General features: G+C 43.3%; 2 protein-coding genes across 11 annotated transcripts in view; one reads left to right on the top strand and one right to left on the bottom strand.

Annotated features, from left to right (window-relative positions):
• LOC144579214 (uncharacterized) overlaps nucleotides 1-9,483 on the bottom strand; it is a 54,655-nt gene extending 45,172 nt beyond the window's left edge. For 5 of the 10 annotated variants that reach the window (XR_013526287.1, XR_013526289.1, XR_013526288.1 and 2 more), the window contains exons 1-2: nucleotides 8,807-9,319; nucleotides 8,313-8,383 (exon numbers count right to left, since the gene is read on the bottom strand). Coding sequence is in view for 2 of the 10 variants with exons in the window: in XM_078348606.1 (XP_078204732.1) it covers nucleotides 8,313-8,383; nucleotides 8,807-9,142 (407 nt within the window). In the remaining 8 variants the exon portion in view is untranslated. Of the gene's footprint in view, nucleotides 1-8,312; nucleotides 8,384-8,806 lie in introns of all 10 variants that reach the window. The other 5 variants (XR_013526292.1, XR_013526290.1, XR_013526293.1 and 2 more) reach the window with 1 other exon arrangement.
• The window catches only part of STARD7 (StAR related lipid transfer domain containing 7), a 32,171-nt gene continuing 23,438 nt past the window's right edge, over nucleotides 9,052-17,784 (top strand). The window contains exon 1 of the mRNA XM_002757369.7: nucleotides 9,052-9,745. Within this exon, the coding sequence (XP_002757415.1) occupies nucleotides 9,456-9,745 (290 nt within the window). The 5' untranslated portion in view covers nucleotides 9,052-9,455. The remainder of the gene's footprint in view (nucleotides 9,746-17,784) is intronic.

Genomic DNA, 17,784 nt, shown 5'->3' with positions numbered 1-17,784 from the left:
GAGGACACAAACAGATGGAGAAACATTTCATGTTCATGGTTAGGAAGAATCAATATCGTGAAAATGGCTATACTGCCCAAAGTAATTTACAGAATCTACGCTATCCCCATCAAGCTACCATTGACTTTCTTCACAGAACTGGAAAAAACCACCATGAACTTCATATGGAACCAAAAGAGAGCCCTCATAGCCAAATCAATTCTAAGCAAAAAGAACACAGCGGGGGGCATCACACTACCGGATTTCAAACTATACTACAAGGCCACAGTAATCAAAACAGCATGGTACTGGTACCAAAACAGAGATATAGACCAATGGAACAAAACAGAGGCACCGGAGGCAACACAACATACCTACAACTATACAATCTTTGATAAACCTGACAAAAACAAGCAATGGGGAAAGGATTCCCTATTTAACAAATGGTGTTGGGAAAACTGGCTAGTCATGTGCAGAAAGCAGAAACTGGACCCCTTCCTGACACCTTACACTAAAATTAACTCCAGATGGATTAAAGACTTACACATAAGACCTGGCACCATAAAAACCCTAGAAGGAAATCTAGGCAGAACTATCCAGGACATAGGAGTAGGCAAGGACTTCATGAACAAAACACCAAAAGCATTGGCAACAAAAGCCAAAATAGACAAATGGGACCTAATGAAACTCCACAGCTTCTGCACGGCAAAAGAAAGAGTCACTAGAGTGGATCGGCAACCAACAGAATGGGAAAAAATGTTTGCAGTTTACCCATCTGACAAAGGGCTGATATCCAGAATTTACAAAGAACTCAAACGGATTTACAGGAAAAAAACAAACAAGCCCATTCAAAAGTGGGCAAAGGATATGAACAGACACTTTACGAAAGAAGACATATATGAGGCCAACAATCATATGAAAAAATGCTCATCGTCACTGGTCATCAGAGAGATGCAAATCAAAACCACACTGAGATACCATCTCACGCCAGTTAGAATGGCGATCATTAAAAAATCTGGAGACAACAGATGCTGGAGAGGATGTGGAGAAAAAGGAACACTTTTACACTGTTGGTGGGAGTGTAAATTAGTTCAACCATTGTGGAAGACAGTGTGGCGATTCCTCAAGGCCTTAGAAATAGAAATTCCATTTGACCCAGCAATCCCATTACTGGGTATATACCCAAAGGACTATAAATCATTCTACTATAAGGACACATGCACACGAATGTTTATTGCAGCACTGTTTACAATAGCAAAGACCTGGAATCAACCCAAATGCCCATTGATGATAGACTGGATTGGGAAAATGTGGCACATATACACCATGGAATATTATGCAGCAATCAGAAATGATGAGTTCGTGTCGTTTGTAGGGACATGGATGAATCTGGAGAACATCATTCTCAGCAAACTGACACAAGAACAGAAAATGAAACACCGCATATTCTCACTCATAGGCGGGTGATGAAAAATGAGAACACATGGACACAGAGAGGGGAGTACTAAACACTGGGGTCTATTGGGGGGAAAAGGGGAGGGCCAGTGGGAGGGGAGGTGGGGAGGGATAGCCTGGGGAGAAACGCCAAATGTGGGTGAAGGGGTGAAAGCAAACAGAACACACTACCATGTGTGTACCTATGCAACTGTATTGCATGCTCTGCACATGTACCCCAAAACCTAAAATGCAATAAAAAAATAAGAAAAAAAAAAAAAAAGAAATCTTAGATAAGACTTTTTAAAAGCCAAGCCCAGCCATGGGTTTGTACCCTCGAATACCAATAGTTGGGTAAATTCCTCTCCTCTTGAGGTGTCAAGATAACTTAGGTCTCCTGAGCCTGTTAGAAAGTGGCATTCTTTACTTACCATAGGTCAGGAACCTTATACAGGGACTGTGTATGAGTCTGTCTCAAAAAAGTATGAGGCCAAATTTCCCAAAGGACTCTGTAAGTGCACTTTTTGGCTTACTGGCTCTATAAGTCAACTTTGATTCTTTAAAGAAAGCATGCTATTCCTGTCAAAGCCTTAGTCAAACAACCAGTTCCACCAATTGTGTCCTGTTACAAAAGGAAATAGATTCTTTTTTTTGTTATTTAATTTAAAAAATTGATTTATTTAAAAAAAGAAAAAGACAGGGTTTCACCATGTTGGTCAGGCTGGTCTTGAATTCCTGACCTCAGGTGATCTGCCCACCTTGGCCTCTAAAGTGCTTGGATTACAAGCGTGAGCCACCATGTCTGGCCTTTTTTTTTTTTTGAGATGGAGTCTTGCTCTGTTGCCCAGGCTGGAGTGCAATGGTGAGGTCTCAGCTCACTGCAACCTTCCCCTCCCGAGTTCAAGTGATTCTCCTGCCTTAGCCTCCTGAGTAGCTGGGATTACAGGTGCCCACCACCACACCTAGCTAATTTTTGTATTTTTAGTAGAGATGGGGTTTCACCATGTTGGCCAGGCTGGTCTCAAACTCCTGATTTCATGATCCACCCACCTCAACCTCCCAAAGTGCTAGGATTACAGGCATGAGCCACTGCACCTGGCCAGAAAACAGATTCTTATTGCACTTATGCAAATAACTATACTGCTACAAGTTGAAAATACAAATAGCTTCCAAATTCTGGAGAAATCAGGTAGAAACAAATATGCTTCAAACTTCATGCACAGGAGTCTATTTTACTCGATTGTCAAAAGCTAAAGGTTTTTTTTCCTGAAACTTGCATTCAAGAGAACCTGTTAAAGTTTTTTTTTTTTTTTTTTTTTACAGATAGAGTCTCCCTCTGTTACCCAGGCTAGAGTGCAGTGGTGGGGTCTTGGCTCACTGCAATCTCGACCTCCTGGGTTCAAGCGATTCTGCTTCCTCAGCCTCCCAAGTAGCTGGGATTACAGGTGCCTGCCAACATGCCTGGCTAATTTTTTGTAGTTTTAGTAGAGATGGGGTTTCACCATGTTGGCCAGGCTGGTCTCAAACACCTGACCTTGTGATCTGCCCACCTCAGCCTCCCAAAGCATTGGGATTATAGGCATGAGCCACTGCACCTGGCTCCTGCATGATTTTAATACATTAAATAAGCTGAATATGTCTGGGACTTTAGGGGGCTTGTTAATTTTTTTTTAACTTAGAATTTGATCTTGTAAGGTTTGTTAAATATCAGAGGTTTAAAAACTGGATATCACAAAACAGAACCCCAGGTCACTGTAAGTCATTCATTTAGCCAAAATGATAATTCAAAAACATTTAAAAAAGAAAACCTTTATTCTGATAGGTGACTCAGCTTTCCAAACAATAAGACCTGATGAAGACAGGGTAAGGCCAACGGAATCTGTTTCTTTTCTCTCCCCTCCCCCACCCATTTTTGTAGTTTACCTAATGTAGTTTACTTAAATGGCAAACATAAATTTTTCATTTGTCTCTCAATATGATATAAACATCTTTTTTTTAAAAGGGAAAACCAAATTCCATGTTTGCATTAGTGTATCTTTAATAATAATGCTAGTTTTAAATAAAATTTTATAAATCTATCCTGATTTAGTTTGACCATATGTCAGATTTTCATAAACCTTTTAGAACCCTTTACAATTTTCCATTAAACAGCAGATCAATTTTCTTTTTTTTTTTTTGAGACAGAATCTCACTCTGTTGCCCAGGCTGGAGTACTGTGGAGCAGTCTTGGCTAACTGCAACCTCCGCCTTCCAGGTTCAAGTGATTCTCCTGCCTAAGCCTCCTGAGTAGCTGGGACTACAGGTGCCTATCACCATGCCCAGCTAATTTTTGTTTTGTTGGTATTTTTTAGATGAAATTTTGCTCTTTGTTGCCCCGGATGGAGTGCAGTGGAGCAGTCTCAGCTCACTGCAACCTCCACCTCCAGGTTCAAGTGATTCTCCTGTCTCAGCCTCCCAAGTAGCCAGGATTACAGGTGCCTGCCACCATGCCTGGCTAATTTTTGTATTTTTAGTAGAGATGGGGTTTCACCATGTTGGCCAGGCTGGTCTCAAACTTCTGACCTCAGGTGATTTGCCCACCTCCGATTCCCAGTGCTGGAATTATAGGCATAAGCCAACATGCCTGGCCTAATTGTTGTATTTTTAGTAGAGGCGGGGTTTCACCATATTGGACAGGCTGGTCTTAAACTCCCGACATCAAATGATCCACCCGCTAAGGCGGGTGGGATTACAGCCGCAGCCAACAGATCAATTTTTAAGGAAACCCTGTTATTCAGACACATGGGCCCAGATTCTGGCCCCGCATCAGTGTACTTCTATTTTAATATTTTAACCTATGGAAAAAAGCTAAATAAATCCCGTTAAATCTTAGCCAACTTACATATACCCACAGAACTTTTTCACAAGATTAACCCTTCGCAAACCCTTTTCAACTTGCTTAAACCTTCATTTTTGTCCCATTACTCTTTTAGGTTAAGACAATCTTTAAAACTCTCTGAACTAGACAAAATTACATTCCCTTTAACAAAAACCATATTTCCATGCCTTCTTATAATCTCCCACCAAAACCACATTCTACTTTCCTTCTATACCTTGCAATGTAGTATATAAAACTGTTTCTCCAGTCTCTTAACTACATGTTACAATGTCAACTCTTAGCAACTTTAATTTTGGTGAAAAACCTGATAAGTAAGTGATTTTAATTATGTACTAGGGATGGAGCCTAAAACATCTGACAGAAGTGCAGATAAGGTCTCACTCTTTTCAGCATAGCTAGGAGGCATGGCTCTCCACAGTCCCCAGGCCTTGTCTATAATCTATGCTCCAAAGTAGATAAATTGAACAATTTTCAAAAGTCAAAGAGGCAGTTTATAACTTTAAAGCATTTAGCAAATCTGATATCTGACCTTAATTTAGACCAAATGTCTAAATTCAAGACATTTTTCTTTCACCAATAATTTTAAAATCTGTTTCCAAAAGATTACTCAAGTCATGTGAACAAAAGCCTTCTATTTTTTCTGATAAAATACGATTTAAGCCCCTATTTTTCTAAGCCAATTGATCAGAGTTCTTTTATGTATAAACATTACATACACAACACATTCAATATACAGACAGATAGAAGATCCAGTAGTTGTTAAGACTTTTTATTTGCCAGTTTCTTAATTGGATTACTGGCTTCAGGGTGGAACACTTGGAGGAAGAGGGCCAGGAAACCTTGAGTTTTCCAGGGCCTAATAAGCAGGCACAGCTAGAAGGCAAAATTAAGGGTGCCATTTTATACAGGATCCTGGATCCACAAAAAGGAAGGAAATACTATGGGAGAAGATCATACAATGCTCCTACCGTGCATTTGATTGCAAGGCAACCTAAAGCCAATCAGCCCCCATTTGGTAATCAGCCCATCCCCTACTGGGGTCTCATCTCTCAGTGAGGGGTGGAGTGGGGATGCTTCCATATCTTCCAGGTAGCCAACAGCATGCTTCTCTGATCCAAGCATGCAAAGAGCCAATATCCCTCCATAACTGCCATTAGCCATCCCTTAAAGTATATTTCCTACCTAGTTATTACACAGCAAGACTAAAAGCTCTTCCATAATGCAAAGTAATTTTTAATACCCCCAAAAGTAAAAGCCATCAGATAACACAATGCACAATGGAACAGAGCCTTAGATTTTGAGAGAAATCTATTTTTTTTCCCTTCAATTTCTAGCGTTCCATGAGAAAAACAGGTTTCTGGTTGCCTCCTCTGCTTTTTCCCAGGAATCCCAGGCTGTTAGAATTTATCTTAGGTTCTCTCATGTTGACATCGAGTGGCAACAACATAAAATGGAGAAAAACAATTGAGTTGACAGAGAAAGAAAAAAACCCTCTTTATTCTTCAGAAAAATAAGATCCAAGAAGAGAAAAAACATAAAGGCCTTTTAAATATTTGTACAGCTTGGGGAGATATCTAGATAGATTGATAGAGAGACAGATTAGATAGATAGATAGATAGATATAGATAGATAGATAGATAGATATTAAGCTGATTTTAACTATAGACCTCTTTTTTCTAAGAAAAAATCCTTTTAAATCTCTTATTACCAGACTCTAGCCAGGACAGCCAATATTTCTGGCTTCTGAATTCTACCATAGGTATTCCACATGAAATTTATAAGTTTTAACTAAGGTTATAATTTAACCATGGACGTATAAGGTGTTTCAAAGAGATGGTAAGCAGGTTTTGTTGTTGTTGTTGTTGTTTTCTGTTTGTTTTTACAAGATTTAGAATCTCTCCGAGGGTAGTTCAGAGAAAGGAAAATCCAAGACAGTCAAGACAGGAAATGAGAAACCAGCCATTTTTCCCCCAATAAATGGCAAAGTTACACAAAAAACAAACCAGAAAGGCATCATTCCTGAAGCCAAGAATTGAACTCGGGTCAATAATGTCAAAAGATAAAGCCTTAGTTAACTGAGTTACACAGCATTGAGCAGTTTCTATTGCTTTTCCCAAAAGAAGTCTAGAGCAGCCGATTTCAAACTTGCAAAGGCCTTTAACTGCTTGAGATAATTTTTAGGGCTATGACATGAACCCCAAATTTCCTGTCCTTGGATGGTGGAGACCAAGAGAAAGTATCCCCACATGGTCATGAGGTTATGCTCTTAAGGACACAAAACAAGACAGAAATTTCATTTGGTATTGGTTTCAGGGATCTGCAGCAAAGTTTGTAACCAACCAGCCGACAGGGATGGCTTGAAATGTGGCCTTATAGAGGTCCTAAACCCATGTTCTATCCTTTGATACCCTTCTCTCCACTACAGAAAGTGCACCAAATTTACTACCGTAGTCTCACAAATACTTTTTTTCTATTAATTAAACTCTTGCAGAGGAGGCAAACAGTGACATTTACCATTTACACAGAGAGAGAGAGAGAAAGCAGAAACTTGGGTGGTAAGAATTTCTTACCCTTTCTGTCAGCATACTAGGTTTCTGGGTTCCCTTTCTCTGCAGCTTCTGGAACAACAGAAGACCTTTCTCGCTGTGCCATAGCTATGGGGGTCAAACCATTTTACAAAAGACAATCACCCTTTTCTGTTTTATGGAACCATAAAAAGATTCTCAATTTTGCAAGATGCTCCCCAATGGGCTGCATGGGGAGCTGAATTAACATTTTTCATCCCAACCAGAGCAAAATACACATAACAAAACAGACATTCTTCACCTCATTCAGCACCCAACATCGACTCGGCAAGGCTCAAATTTTTGCTGTTAGTCCCTGCCATCTTTGATACACTCAAGGTGGGGAGGGGTGACCTCAGACTGAGAATTCAGTGGGTGGTCTCTAGGCAAGATGAAGAGCAGTCATCCCAAATCAGGCCTGTTAAACTTCTTTCAGAGCTAACGGAATGTTACCAGATAAATAACAAGTATTCTCCAAGGTAGGCCTGCTGGACTTCCGTCAGCAATTCCTTCAGAGATCCCCTCCAAATATAGAAACACACACACAAAGACAAGACAGAAGGCCTTCCAAATTAAGATCCCTAACCAAGAACTCCAAGACTATCCCTTCTAAACTATCCTCCTATTCTCCATCTGACAAATCTCCCTGAAATCTTCCTGATTGACAAGTCTCATGAACCAAGACTCTTCCTACTTAGGCAGAGCCAACTGAGACGCCCCAGGAGCCAAACCGCGACAGACACCCCATGGTGGAGCTACAGACACCCCACCATGTGGCTACAGAAACAGTCGGGAGAAGAAAGGAGGCATTGGCAGCACCTACGATACACACTACCCGACACCTGTGATGGGGCTATAGCTACAGACACTCTATGACCTGGTTCCAGCACCCCACCATGGAGCAACAGACGGACACCTGTGATATGGCTACAGTTATGGGATGTCTCCCCACGACCATTCTCCATTGCAATTAAGTCCATGCACATTGGTTCGGCAGTTCCCCACTAGCAGAGGTGGTGCGAGTCAGCCCCTAGTCCAAGATAACTGTGTGGCTGCTTGGGCTGGCTTTTGCATATGTCGCCAGAGGGGGGCTACCGAATCATGGGCAGGTAGCTGCAAGGGCTATCCCAGAGGAACCCCCAAATTTGTAATCATACAACTGGTTCACCTTGCCCAGTACCTAGACAACCGATTTTTCAAGACAGAGGAACTGCAATAAAGAGTAACTGATGCAGAGCCCGCTGTGAGGGAGACTGGAGTTTCATCATTACTCAAATCAGTCTCCCTGAGCATTCGGGATCAGAGTTTTTAAGGATAATCTGGTGGGTGGGGGAAGGCCAGTGAGTCCAGACTGCTGACTGGTTGGGTTGGAGATGAATTCAAAGGGAACTGAAGCTGTCCTCTTGCACTGATTTGGTTCATGGGTTCCTGGGTGGGGGCCACAAGTTCAGACTAACCAGTTTATTGATCTGGGTGATGCCAGCCGATCCATCAAATGCAGGGTCAGCAGAATATCTCCAGTACAGATCTTAGGAGCAGTTTAGGGAGGGTCAGAATCTTGTAGCCTCCAGCTGCATGACTCCTAAACCATAATCTCTAATCTTGTGGCTAATTTATTAGTTCTACAAAGGCAGTCTAGTCTCCAGGCAAGGAGACTTGTTTTGGGAAAGGGCTGTTGTCCTCTTTGTTTTAAACTATAAACTAAATTCCTCCCAAAGTTAGTTTAGCCTTTGCCCAGGAATGAACGAGGGCAGAAGCAAGATGAAAGTGGTTAGATCAGATCTCTTTCACTGTCTCAGTTATAACTCTGCAGTGGCGGTCTCACCGGGAGCCCCCAGCCTCCGCAGACATGCAGAGCCCCGCCCCAACCCTACACTCTTATTAAGAGAATGTGGCTAGTGTTCCCGCCTCTTAAAACAAGTCAACAACGCGCAGGATTCTTAACAGGTACCCGGCGGGTCTCTCCTCGGGGCGGGGCTGGGACGGCCGGAAAATGGCGGCGGCGGCGGGTCCGAGGGTCACTCGCCAAGGCGCCCTTGACGGCTCTCCCGGCCGGGCCACCTACCTTGCTAGTAGGCGGCCTCAGAGCGTAGCATGAAGGGGCAGGAGGGAGCGATGACGAGCACTTGGCCGCTCCAATGAACACCCAGGAGTCCGGGTCGCGCCCAATCAGGGCCCAGGCGGGGGAGACAGGGTAGGGTGCGCGCGGGCACACAGGGAACGCGCGGGAGCCTTTCTGCTGCCAGCCCTGAGCTGTCCGCCTCGCTGCGGTCCGCCCGCCCTGCATCCCGGCCCCCGGCGTCCGCCGCAGGTCGCTGAGGAGTGAGACAACCTACTGATCTGCGGCCTGAGCCCAGGAGCGCCCGGTGCAGCGGTCGCGGAGCCGTCCTGGCGTCTGCTGCCATGACCGACTCTCTTCTCAGAGGAGACTCTTCCTCAGCGGTGGCTGCAGGGAGAGATGAGCGGCGGCTCCTGGCCGCGGGACCGTAAGACGGGTTCGTGGTCGGCCAGTTAGGGGCACGCTGCGGACGACCGCCTGCGCCCTCCCGGGCTACTTCCTTGGGTCCCGGAGGCTTGTGGCGGGCCCCGCAGGAGGCGGCATGTTCCCGCAGAGGCTGCTGGTCGCCTGGCTGGCGGGGGTGCGGGGCGGGGGCTTGCTGGCGCTGCTGGCCAATCAGTGCCGCTTCGTCACGGGCCTGCGCGTGCGGCGCGCGCTGCAGATCGCACAGCTCTACGGACGTCTCTACTCCGAGAGCTCACGCCGCGTCCTCCTCGCCCGCCTCTGGCGCCGGCTCCACGGCCGCCCTGGCCATGCCTCTGCCTTGATGGCGGCGCTCTCCGGCGTCTTCGTGTGGGATGAGGAGAGGATCCAGGAGGAGGAGTTGCAGAGGTGGGTGCTGCGGCGAGCTTGTTCTGGGCCGTGCGGTGGGGGGGGCGTGTGAACCCTGGGGCCTGCCCTGTGGTCGGCGGCCCTTGTTTACCCGCTGGTCTTTTAATTGGTGGTGCAGTCGATTGAACCTGCTTGAGCAAACCGCATTGTTGTTTGCCCCTATCCTGAATTTGATTTGTCGGGTTATAAAATAGAGGTTTAGGTTGGTATGGGAGGAAGACCGAGTGGGGAGAGCAAGACAGTAAAAAAACAACATTGTAGAAATAGATATCGAAGGCATGGAGGCCGTTGTTCACGTAATCTTGTAATCTTTAACACACCCAGAAAGGTGCAGATTCAAAATAGATTGTAAATTTGGCCTAAGGATGGTGGGCTGCTGTTGGCAAAATGACTTCAATCCCGATGGGACTCAGGCCTTGTAAGAAATTCCAGGAGAACCCTCTGTCATCGTGACTCGTGGCGTAATTTAGAGCCTGTAAGGGATTTTGTCCGGTTTACACAAACCAGCAGCCTCAATATTTGAACCTGTAAGAATTAGGTTAGATTTTTGCGACGTTAACTAGAACTTTGGGAATAGTGTCCCTTTAGACTCTGAGGTCCTGCTGTCGTCATCAAAACTGTGAAAACCCCAGTACCATTGATTACATTTGTTAATCTGTAGTTCTGAGACTGTAGATTCCAGGTAATCTCATGGGGAAACTTTGCTTTGGCTCTTGATTTACCCTCTGTTTGTATTTTCGTTGCAACAGATAGTCTTTTTTTTTTTTTGAGAAGGAGTTTCGCTGTTGTTACCCAGGCTGGAGTGCAATGGCATGATCTCGGCTCACCGCAACCTCCGCCTCCTGGGTTCAAGCAATTCTCCTGCCTCAGCCTCCGGAGTAGCTGGGACTACAGGCGCGCACCACCATGCCCAGCTAATTTTTGTATTTTTAGTAGAGACGGGATTTCACCTTGTTGACCAGGATGGTCTCGATCTCTTGACCTCGTTATCCACCCGCCTCGGCCTCCCAAAGTGCTGGGATTATAGGCGTGAGCCACCGCGCTGGCCCAATAGATAGTCTTAAACTGTGCCCTCCCTGCACATAAAGCACTTTGTCGGCCGGGCGCGGTGGCTCACGCCTGTAATCTCAGCACTTCGGGAGGCCAAGGCAGGTGGATCACCAGGTCAACACATCGAGACTATCCTGGCCAACATGGTGAAACCCCGTCTCTACTAAAAATACAGAATGTTAGCTGGGCGTGGTGGTGGACGCCTGTAATCCCAGCTACTCGGGAGGCTGAGGCAGGAGAATTGCTTGAACTCAGGAGGTGGAGGTAGCAGTGGGCCAAGATTCGCATCACTGCCCTCCAGCGTGGGTAACAGCAGGGCTTCGTCTGGGGTGGGGGTGGGGAAGCACTTTTTGCCTCTAAACTCAAACTGTGATTTCTGGATCGAGAGACAACTCCCTCTCTCCACAGATCTCACACCCATCTGTTTATTCTAGATAATTCCTCGGCAGGGAGACAACGTGTTATTCCACATTTTTTTGTTAGGTTAAAAATTGAAATACCCCAATAAAGTTTATACTGTGGCCTGTGTGGGAGGTGTAACACTCAGATGCTAGGGAGCTATTTGTGCCATGCTATGAATTGTGGGTAAATGCAAGTCTGTCTTAAGAACTGGGAATACTTTTCCTAGCAGGAAAGGTGTTTTATAAATGCAGCTTAAAATCATAACAGCAAACAATCTTACAAAGAAAGTTAAGCTATCGAAGCATGATAGATATTTTGGCTAGTTCCTGTTAGTATGCTTTTGCTACTTGTCCATTGGTTATGATCAGTCTCTTGGGTGTGAGAAATAAAAGAACAGGAAGAAAACTTTTAGGTTGAAAAATTATTAGTTAACTTTGAATTTTCATTCTATTTTGATGATGAAATAACTGTGTTCCACAGTTAAGTTTGAGAGGAAAATATCCAGTTGGAATTGCTGGGGGAAGAGAGGAGAAAGACCAGAAAAGGGCTACTGGGTACAAAAGAGAGGAAAGGAGAATTTAGGGGTGGGAGTGGAGTAGTGTTGGGGCTTAAGTAGTAGATGACACTCTTTGGCTTATTTTATGAACTTTCACGGATAATATTAATAAATCCAGGAGCCTCTGTTTAGCAGTGCTTCCTTGCAGGAGTAGTGGGAAAAAAAGATAGGAAATGAACATAATAAGCATTTGGGTTAGTCACTATTTACCATAGCAGAGAGATCAGACCAGTTCATGGCTGAGCCAGGAGTATTCATTCTATTTCCCTCTGGTCAGACTGTCCCTGAAACCTGGAGGCAATTAAAATACTGTTGGTTCTAATCCAACTCCAAAAGAGGGACTGCTCTGAGTTAACCAGCTTTGGAATTTCAGTTCAGATGAACTCCAGAACACTTTTAGGCTGCACTTTGACTGTCTTTAGGGTTATTATAGTAAAGGCCCTCATTTAACATTTTATTGTTTGATTCATGTTTGAATTTGGTTTTTCATATAATTAAAATTTGAGGTTTTTTTTCTTTTTACTATATTTGCTAATGTGATAGGAAGGCAAATATGCTATTCAACAACTACATCTTGGTTGCACGGTGGTTCCTTGGGTCTTTGTTTTGATAGCTTGTCATGTTTATATTTTATATTTATATTTTATTAAAATATTCTGGGTACAAATTAACTTATTTGCTTTGTGTTTAAGTATTCTATTTGCTTTATAGTAAGCACTGCTGAGGTTGTCATAGCTAGCTTAGAACATCTTGAATTTCGTTTGTTCTAGTGAGATGATTTTTGGGTGCCTTCCATAATGGAGCACAGTTAGAGTGTGTGAAGTGCATTTCTTTCATTGTTAATGGAAGAAGAGCATGATTGTCACATGGCCCTTAAATCACAGCCTTTGGCTCATCTGTGCTGATTCTGTACCAACTTGTCCTGGCACAAATGAATTCGGACATGGCTGTCTTGGTTAAGTGGGTGGAATGTGTGGGGTGTCATTTTGAACGTGTGCCTTAAAGTGGCATGTGTTTTCCTTATGTTATTTGATTCCTATTCGGAATGACAAAGCATAACTTTGCCTTCTCTTCTTTTGTGCTTAAGAAGATCTCACTAAATATGGTCTTATTAATCAAGCAGCAGCAAGAAAATTTAAGAAGTGATTTTGACTGGCTGCTATGGCCAGATGTAGAAATCAGGTCTTTTAATCCTTGTGCTAGTACCCAGTTGTCTTCAATTAAACAATCAACAAAATAATCTTGGGATCACTGTGTTTGGTGCTAGCTAGCATTCTGTGATTCTAGGGCAAATCTAATGGAAAAATACAGTAGCCATATTTTGATTGCTTTGGAACAGTTAAAAAAATAAGTTACAGGAACAAATAGAGGAGGGATGTTAAGAAATGAAAGGCCAGGGGAAAATGTTCCATTAACCTCCTCATAGTTCCTTAAAAGTTACAGTTCATTGCTCCAGAAATTTGAGTAAATAAGTGCCGTTAAAGTTGCATGAAGAAAATTGGCCATTTTCTCTTTTCTGTCTTTCAGGGCATTTGGGATACGTTAAACTTCAGTGTGTTATTGACTAGGTAAATGATCAACATAAAGTCCTTTTGCCTTAAAGGGACTTTTTTGGCCATTGTCACTTCAGGGTATTTTACTAGTAAATCCCTAGAATCCTTAGCTAGATCTTCAGAGCTGCATAAAAGTAGACCTCAATTTTTTGAGGTTGTCTTCATTATTTTACCATTAACCAGTTGTCCCAGAACTGCAATAAGCTAATTGATGTCTTTCCTTCCTTTCCCTTTTTTTTTTTTTTTTGAGCCGGAATCTCGCACTGTCGCCCAGGCTGGAGTGCAGTGGCACAATCATGACTCACTGCAATCTCCACCTCCTGAGTTCAAGCAATTCTCCTGCCTTAGCCTCCTGAGTAGCAGGGACTACAGCTGCCCACCAACATGCCCGGCTAATTTTTTGTATCTTTAATACAGATGGGTTTCACTACGTTGGCCAGGCTGGTCTCAAACTCTTGATTGCGTGATCTGCCCCACCTCGGCCTCCCAAAGTGCTTGGATTAGAGGTCCAAGCTACCACACCTGGCCTTTTTCTTTTTTTTCTTGAGATATAATCTCACTGTTACCCAGGTTGGAGTGCAGTGGTGTGATCTCGCCTCACTGCCACCTCCGCCTCCCTGGTTCCAGGTATTCTCATTTCTCAGCCTAGCCAGTAGCTGGGACTACAGCGGGGGCACCACTATACCTGTTTAATTTTTGTATTTTTAGTAGAGATGGGGTTTCACCATGTTGGCCAAGCTGGTCTTGAACTCCTGTCCTCAAGTGATCCTCCCACCTTGGCCTTCCAAAGTGCTGAGCCAGGTGCCTGGCCCTATGTCTTTTTTGTTTGTTTGTTTGTTTTTGCTCTGTTTCCCAGGCTGGATATAGCAGTGCAATCTGGGCTCTCTGCAGCCTCCACCTCCTGGATTTAAGCAGTTCTCCTGCCTCAGTCTCCCAAGTAGCTGGTACTATAGGCATGTCCCACTATACCCAGCAAGTGAGTGTGTGTGTGTGTGTGTGTGTGTGTGTGTGTGTTGTGTGTATTTTTAGAAGAGATGGGGTTTCACCATGTTGATCAGGCTGATCTCCAACTCCTGATCTCAAGTGATCCGCCTACCTCGGCCTCCAAAAGTGCTGGGATTACAGGCAGGAGGCCACACCAGGCCCCCATATCTTTTATTTCTAGATGTGTCCTATATCAGTAGACCTACCTTTGACAATACTTGGAATTGGAGGAGGAGGAGGAGGAGGATTATGTGAAGTGAGGCCCTTGTCTTACTGAAATTCCTAAATGTAGGAATGGCTTCATTTAAGTCATTTCGGAGCCTTATACCAAGCTCCATGCTGAGGGCAGGACCCCTAGATGAACCAAACATTGTTGCACTTGCTTTGTTTTCATAGTTGTATGCCTTCAGTTTCTGTAGCTTTCAGTCCAGCCTTTTTCAGATATTGAAATGATTTTCCTTTTGGAGAAAGGAAGGCATGGTCTATCTTTTCTTGATCCTTTTTCTAATCTGCTCATTTTACTATTTTGGGAATAATCTCTTTTGCCCTTCTTTCCTCTTAAGTCTCTTAGGTGTGAAGGTTTAGACACCCATCCAAACAAGATTTGGCATAACAGCTAAAGAGATATATCATGAGAGGTTTTCCTTTTCTCCACATATATGATAATAACTTTGTGCTCCTGGGTCTTGTCATGTTAGCATTTAGAAGTTGAGACCCTTCAGGGATTCCTAAACCTTGGGACGAAATAACTTGATCCTTTACATTTTCATGAAGTAGTCTTGCTCTAGCATTCATACTGTGCCTCCACAAGACATTTCCGTCAGTCTTCATAATTTTAGCCAAAGCCTCCTAGTGACCTTTAATTATGTAGGACAGCTTGATAAAGCAGTGGGTCAGATGTTCTGAACTACCGTGATTCTTAGAAGGTCATGAAAAAATGTTAACTGTAGTTAATAATTTTCTTAAAACTTTGTTAACTGTGTCATTCTTTTATGAGCCTGATGTTTTAGTAAGACATTCCACCAATGGAAACAGATTTCTGCTCCCCTTTATTACGTGACAGGAATGATATTCGGGCCAGATGCTGTGGCATGTGCCTGTACTTGGGAGGCTGGAGGATCACTTGAGCCCAGGAATTTGAGGCCAACCTGGGCAATAAAAAAACAATTTTTTTTAAAAGAATAACACTTAAGAATTGTGCTTAATTATTGTTGAAGGTTTCTTTGCTGGTTCTCAAAAATGCCGTAATTGATGTCCTTTGGTGCCTGATTGAGCAAATCCAGCTCTGGTTTTGCTTTTGCTTTTTCATCTGCAAGGTCTAAATGCCTACCCTAAGGCTCCTTCCCTATTTCTGTATGGTTTTGCAGCTGGTCAGGATTCTTGGCTGTAACAGAGAAAGTGGTCTTGGTTAATTTAAGACAAAAAGGAATTAATCAAAAGGGTATTAGGTCACTCAGTGTTGACAAGAAGGCCAGGGTACAGGTTGACCAAGACCTGCAGCAGGAATGATCTACTTAGGTTAGTGTTGCTGGCATTGTTTGTTTCCCCCCGATTGGTTTTACTGCGGGATTTTCAGCTCCCTCAAGATCCTGTGCCTTTGTGTTATTTCTTCAAGATTCAAAGCCCCTTCTAGAAGTCTCTAATCTCACTTAAATTAGGAGCTGTACTTTAACTGCTAAGGGGTGGGAGTGGGACTGCACTCACTTATTTGGGTTCTCCCCAAATAAAAAGGGATTTACGGCAGTCAAAATGACAAGTATTCCCCTATGTAAATATTTTAATCTAAGTCCAAAGCTTAAAATTCAGCAAATTGCAGTTTTAGAGCCAATAGGACTTCAAGAAATAACATCTTCACTTTAAAGGTAAAATGACTTCGATAAGATCACACAGGACTTCGATAAGATTACACAGCTAGTTGGCTGCAGAGCCAGGACTAGAACACAAATCTTTAGACTCATCATTACTTCGAATTGCTCTAAACTCTTAATCTTGAATTGCCACTATAAGTATGAATTTTTGGCTTTTGCAGCAATATATTAATGCATTTTTTTTTCCTTGAGACAATTTCATCTGTCACCCAGGCTGGAGTGCAGTGACATGATCTTGGCTCACTACAACCTCCACCTCCTGGGTTCAAGAGATTCTTGTGCCTAAGCCTCCTGAGTAGTTGGGATTACAGGCGTGAGCCATTGCACCTGGCCTAATTTTTTTTTTTTTAATTTTTTTTATTTTTTATTGGATTTTAGGTTTTGGGGTACATGAGCAGAGCATGCAAGACAGTTGCGTAGGTACGCACATGGCAGTGTGCTTTGCTTTGCTTCTCCCCTTCACCCACATTTGGCATTTCTCCCCAGGCTATCCCTCCCCACCTCCCCCTCCCACTGGCCCTCCCCTTTTCCCCCCAATAGACCCCAGTGTTTAGTACTCCCCTTTCTGTGTCCATGTGTTCTCATTTTTCATCACCCGCCTATGAGTGAGAATATGCGGTGTTTCATTTTCTGTTCTTGTGTCAGTTTGCTGAGGATGACGTTCTCCAGATTCATCCATGTCCCTACAAACGACACAAACTCATCATTTCTGATTGCTGCATAATATTCCATGGTGTATATGTGCCACATTTTTCCAATCCAGTCTATTATCAATGGGCATTTGGGTTGATTCCAGGTCTTTGCTATTGTAAACAGTGCTGCAATGAACATTCGTGTACATGTGTCCTTATACTAGAACGATTTATAGTCTTTTGGATATATTCCCAGTTTTTTTTTTTTTTTTCAAAGCATCTTTCAATCTGTTGCCTAGGCTGGAATGCAGTGGCATGATTTTGGCCCACTACAGCCCGACCTCCCAGGCTCAGGTGATCCTCCCACCTCAGCTTCCTCAATAGCTGGGACTACAGTTGCATGCCACTATGCCCAGCTAATTTTTGTAATTTTTTTTTTTTTTTTTGTAGAGATGGAGTTTTGGATGTTGCCCAGGCTGATCTTGGAGTCCGGGACTCAAGTGATCTGCTCGCCTTAGCCTCCCAAAGTGCTGGGGATTATAGGCATGAACCACCACATCCCGCCTTAATGCAGTCTTTTAATAAACATTTGGATTACTGAGGCCTATTTTCATTTTATTATTATTTTTAAATTTGCTAAATTTACTCATTTAATGTATGTAGTGTTTGCCAGGACATGCTAGCAACTGGAACTACAAATATGAAAAAGACTAATTCTGCACCATTAAGGAATTTATAGTTCAGTAAGGAAAGCAGATATAAGCATAGATTAATTATAGTATAATGTCATATGCCCGTGTAAAGGAATAAAAATAAGTGTGTATGGTTAACTCTGCCTAGCAGTTACCCTTCAACCTTGTGGTTTTTTGATGCTTGAAGGTGAAAAGGCATTTCAGACAGTGTAGTGGTAATTCAGGTCTTCTTCAGTCTTGAATTGCCATAGAGTGTAACAGCCAGCCAGCCAGCAATTTTTGTTTCTTAGCTGCTATTTAAA

This window comes from Callithrix jacchus, chromosome 14 (assembly GCF_049354715.1).
Source record: "Callithrix jacchus isolate 240 chromosome 14, calJac240_pri, whole genome shotgun sequence".
Lineage (NCBI taxonomy): Eukaryota > Metazoa > Chordata > Mammalia > Primates > Cebidae > Callithrix > Callithrix jacchus.
Note: the sequence above shows the minus strand (reverse complement) of the source record. Positions and strands in the feature narration are given on the sequence as shown.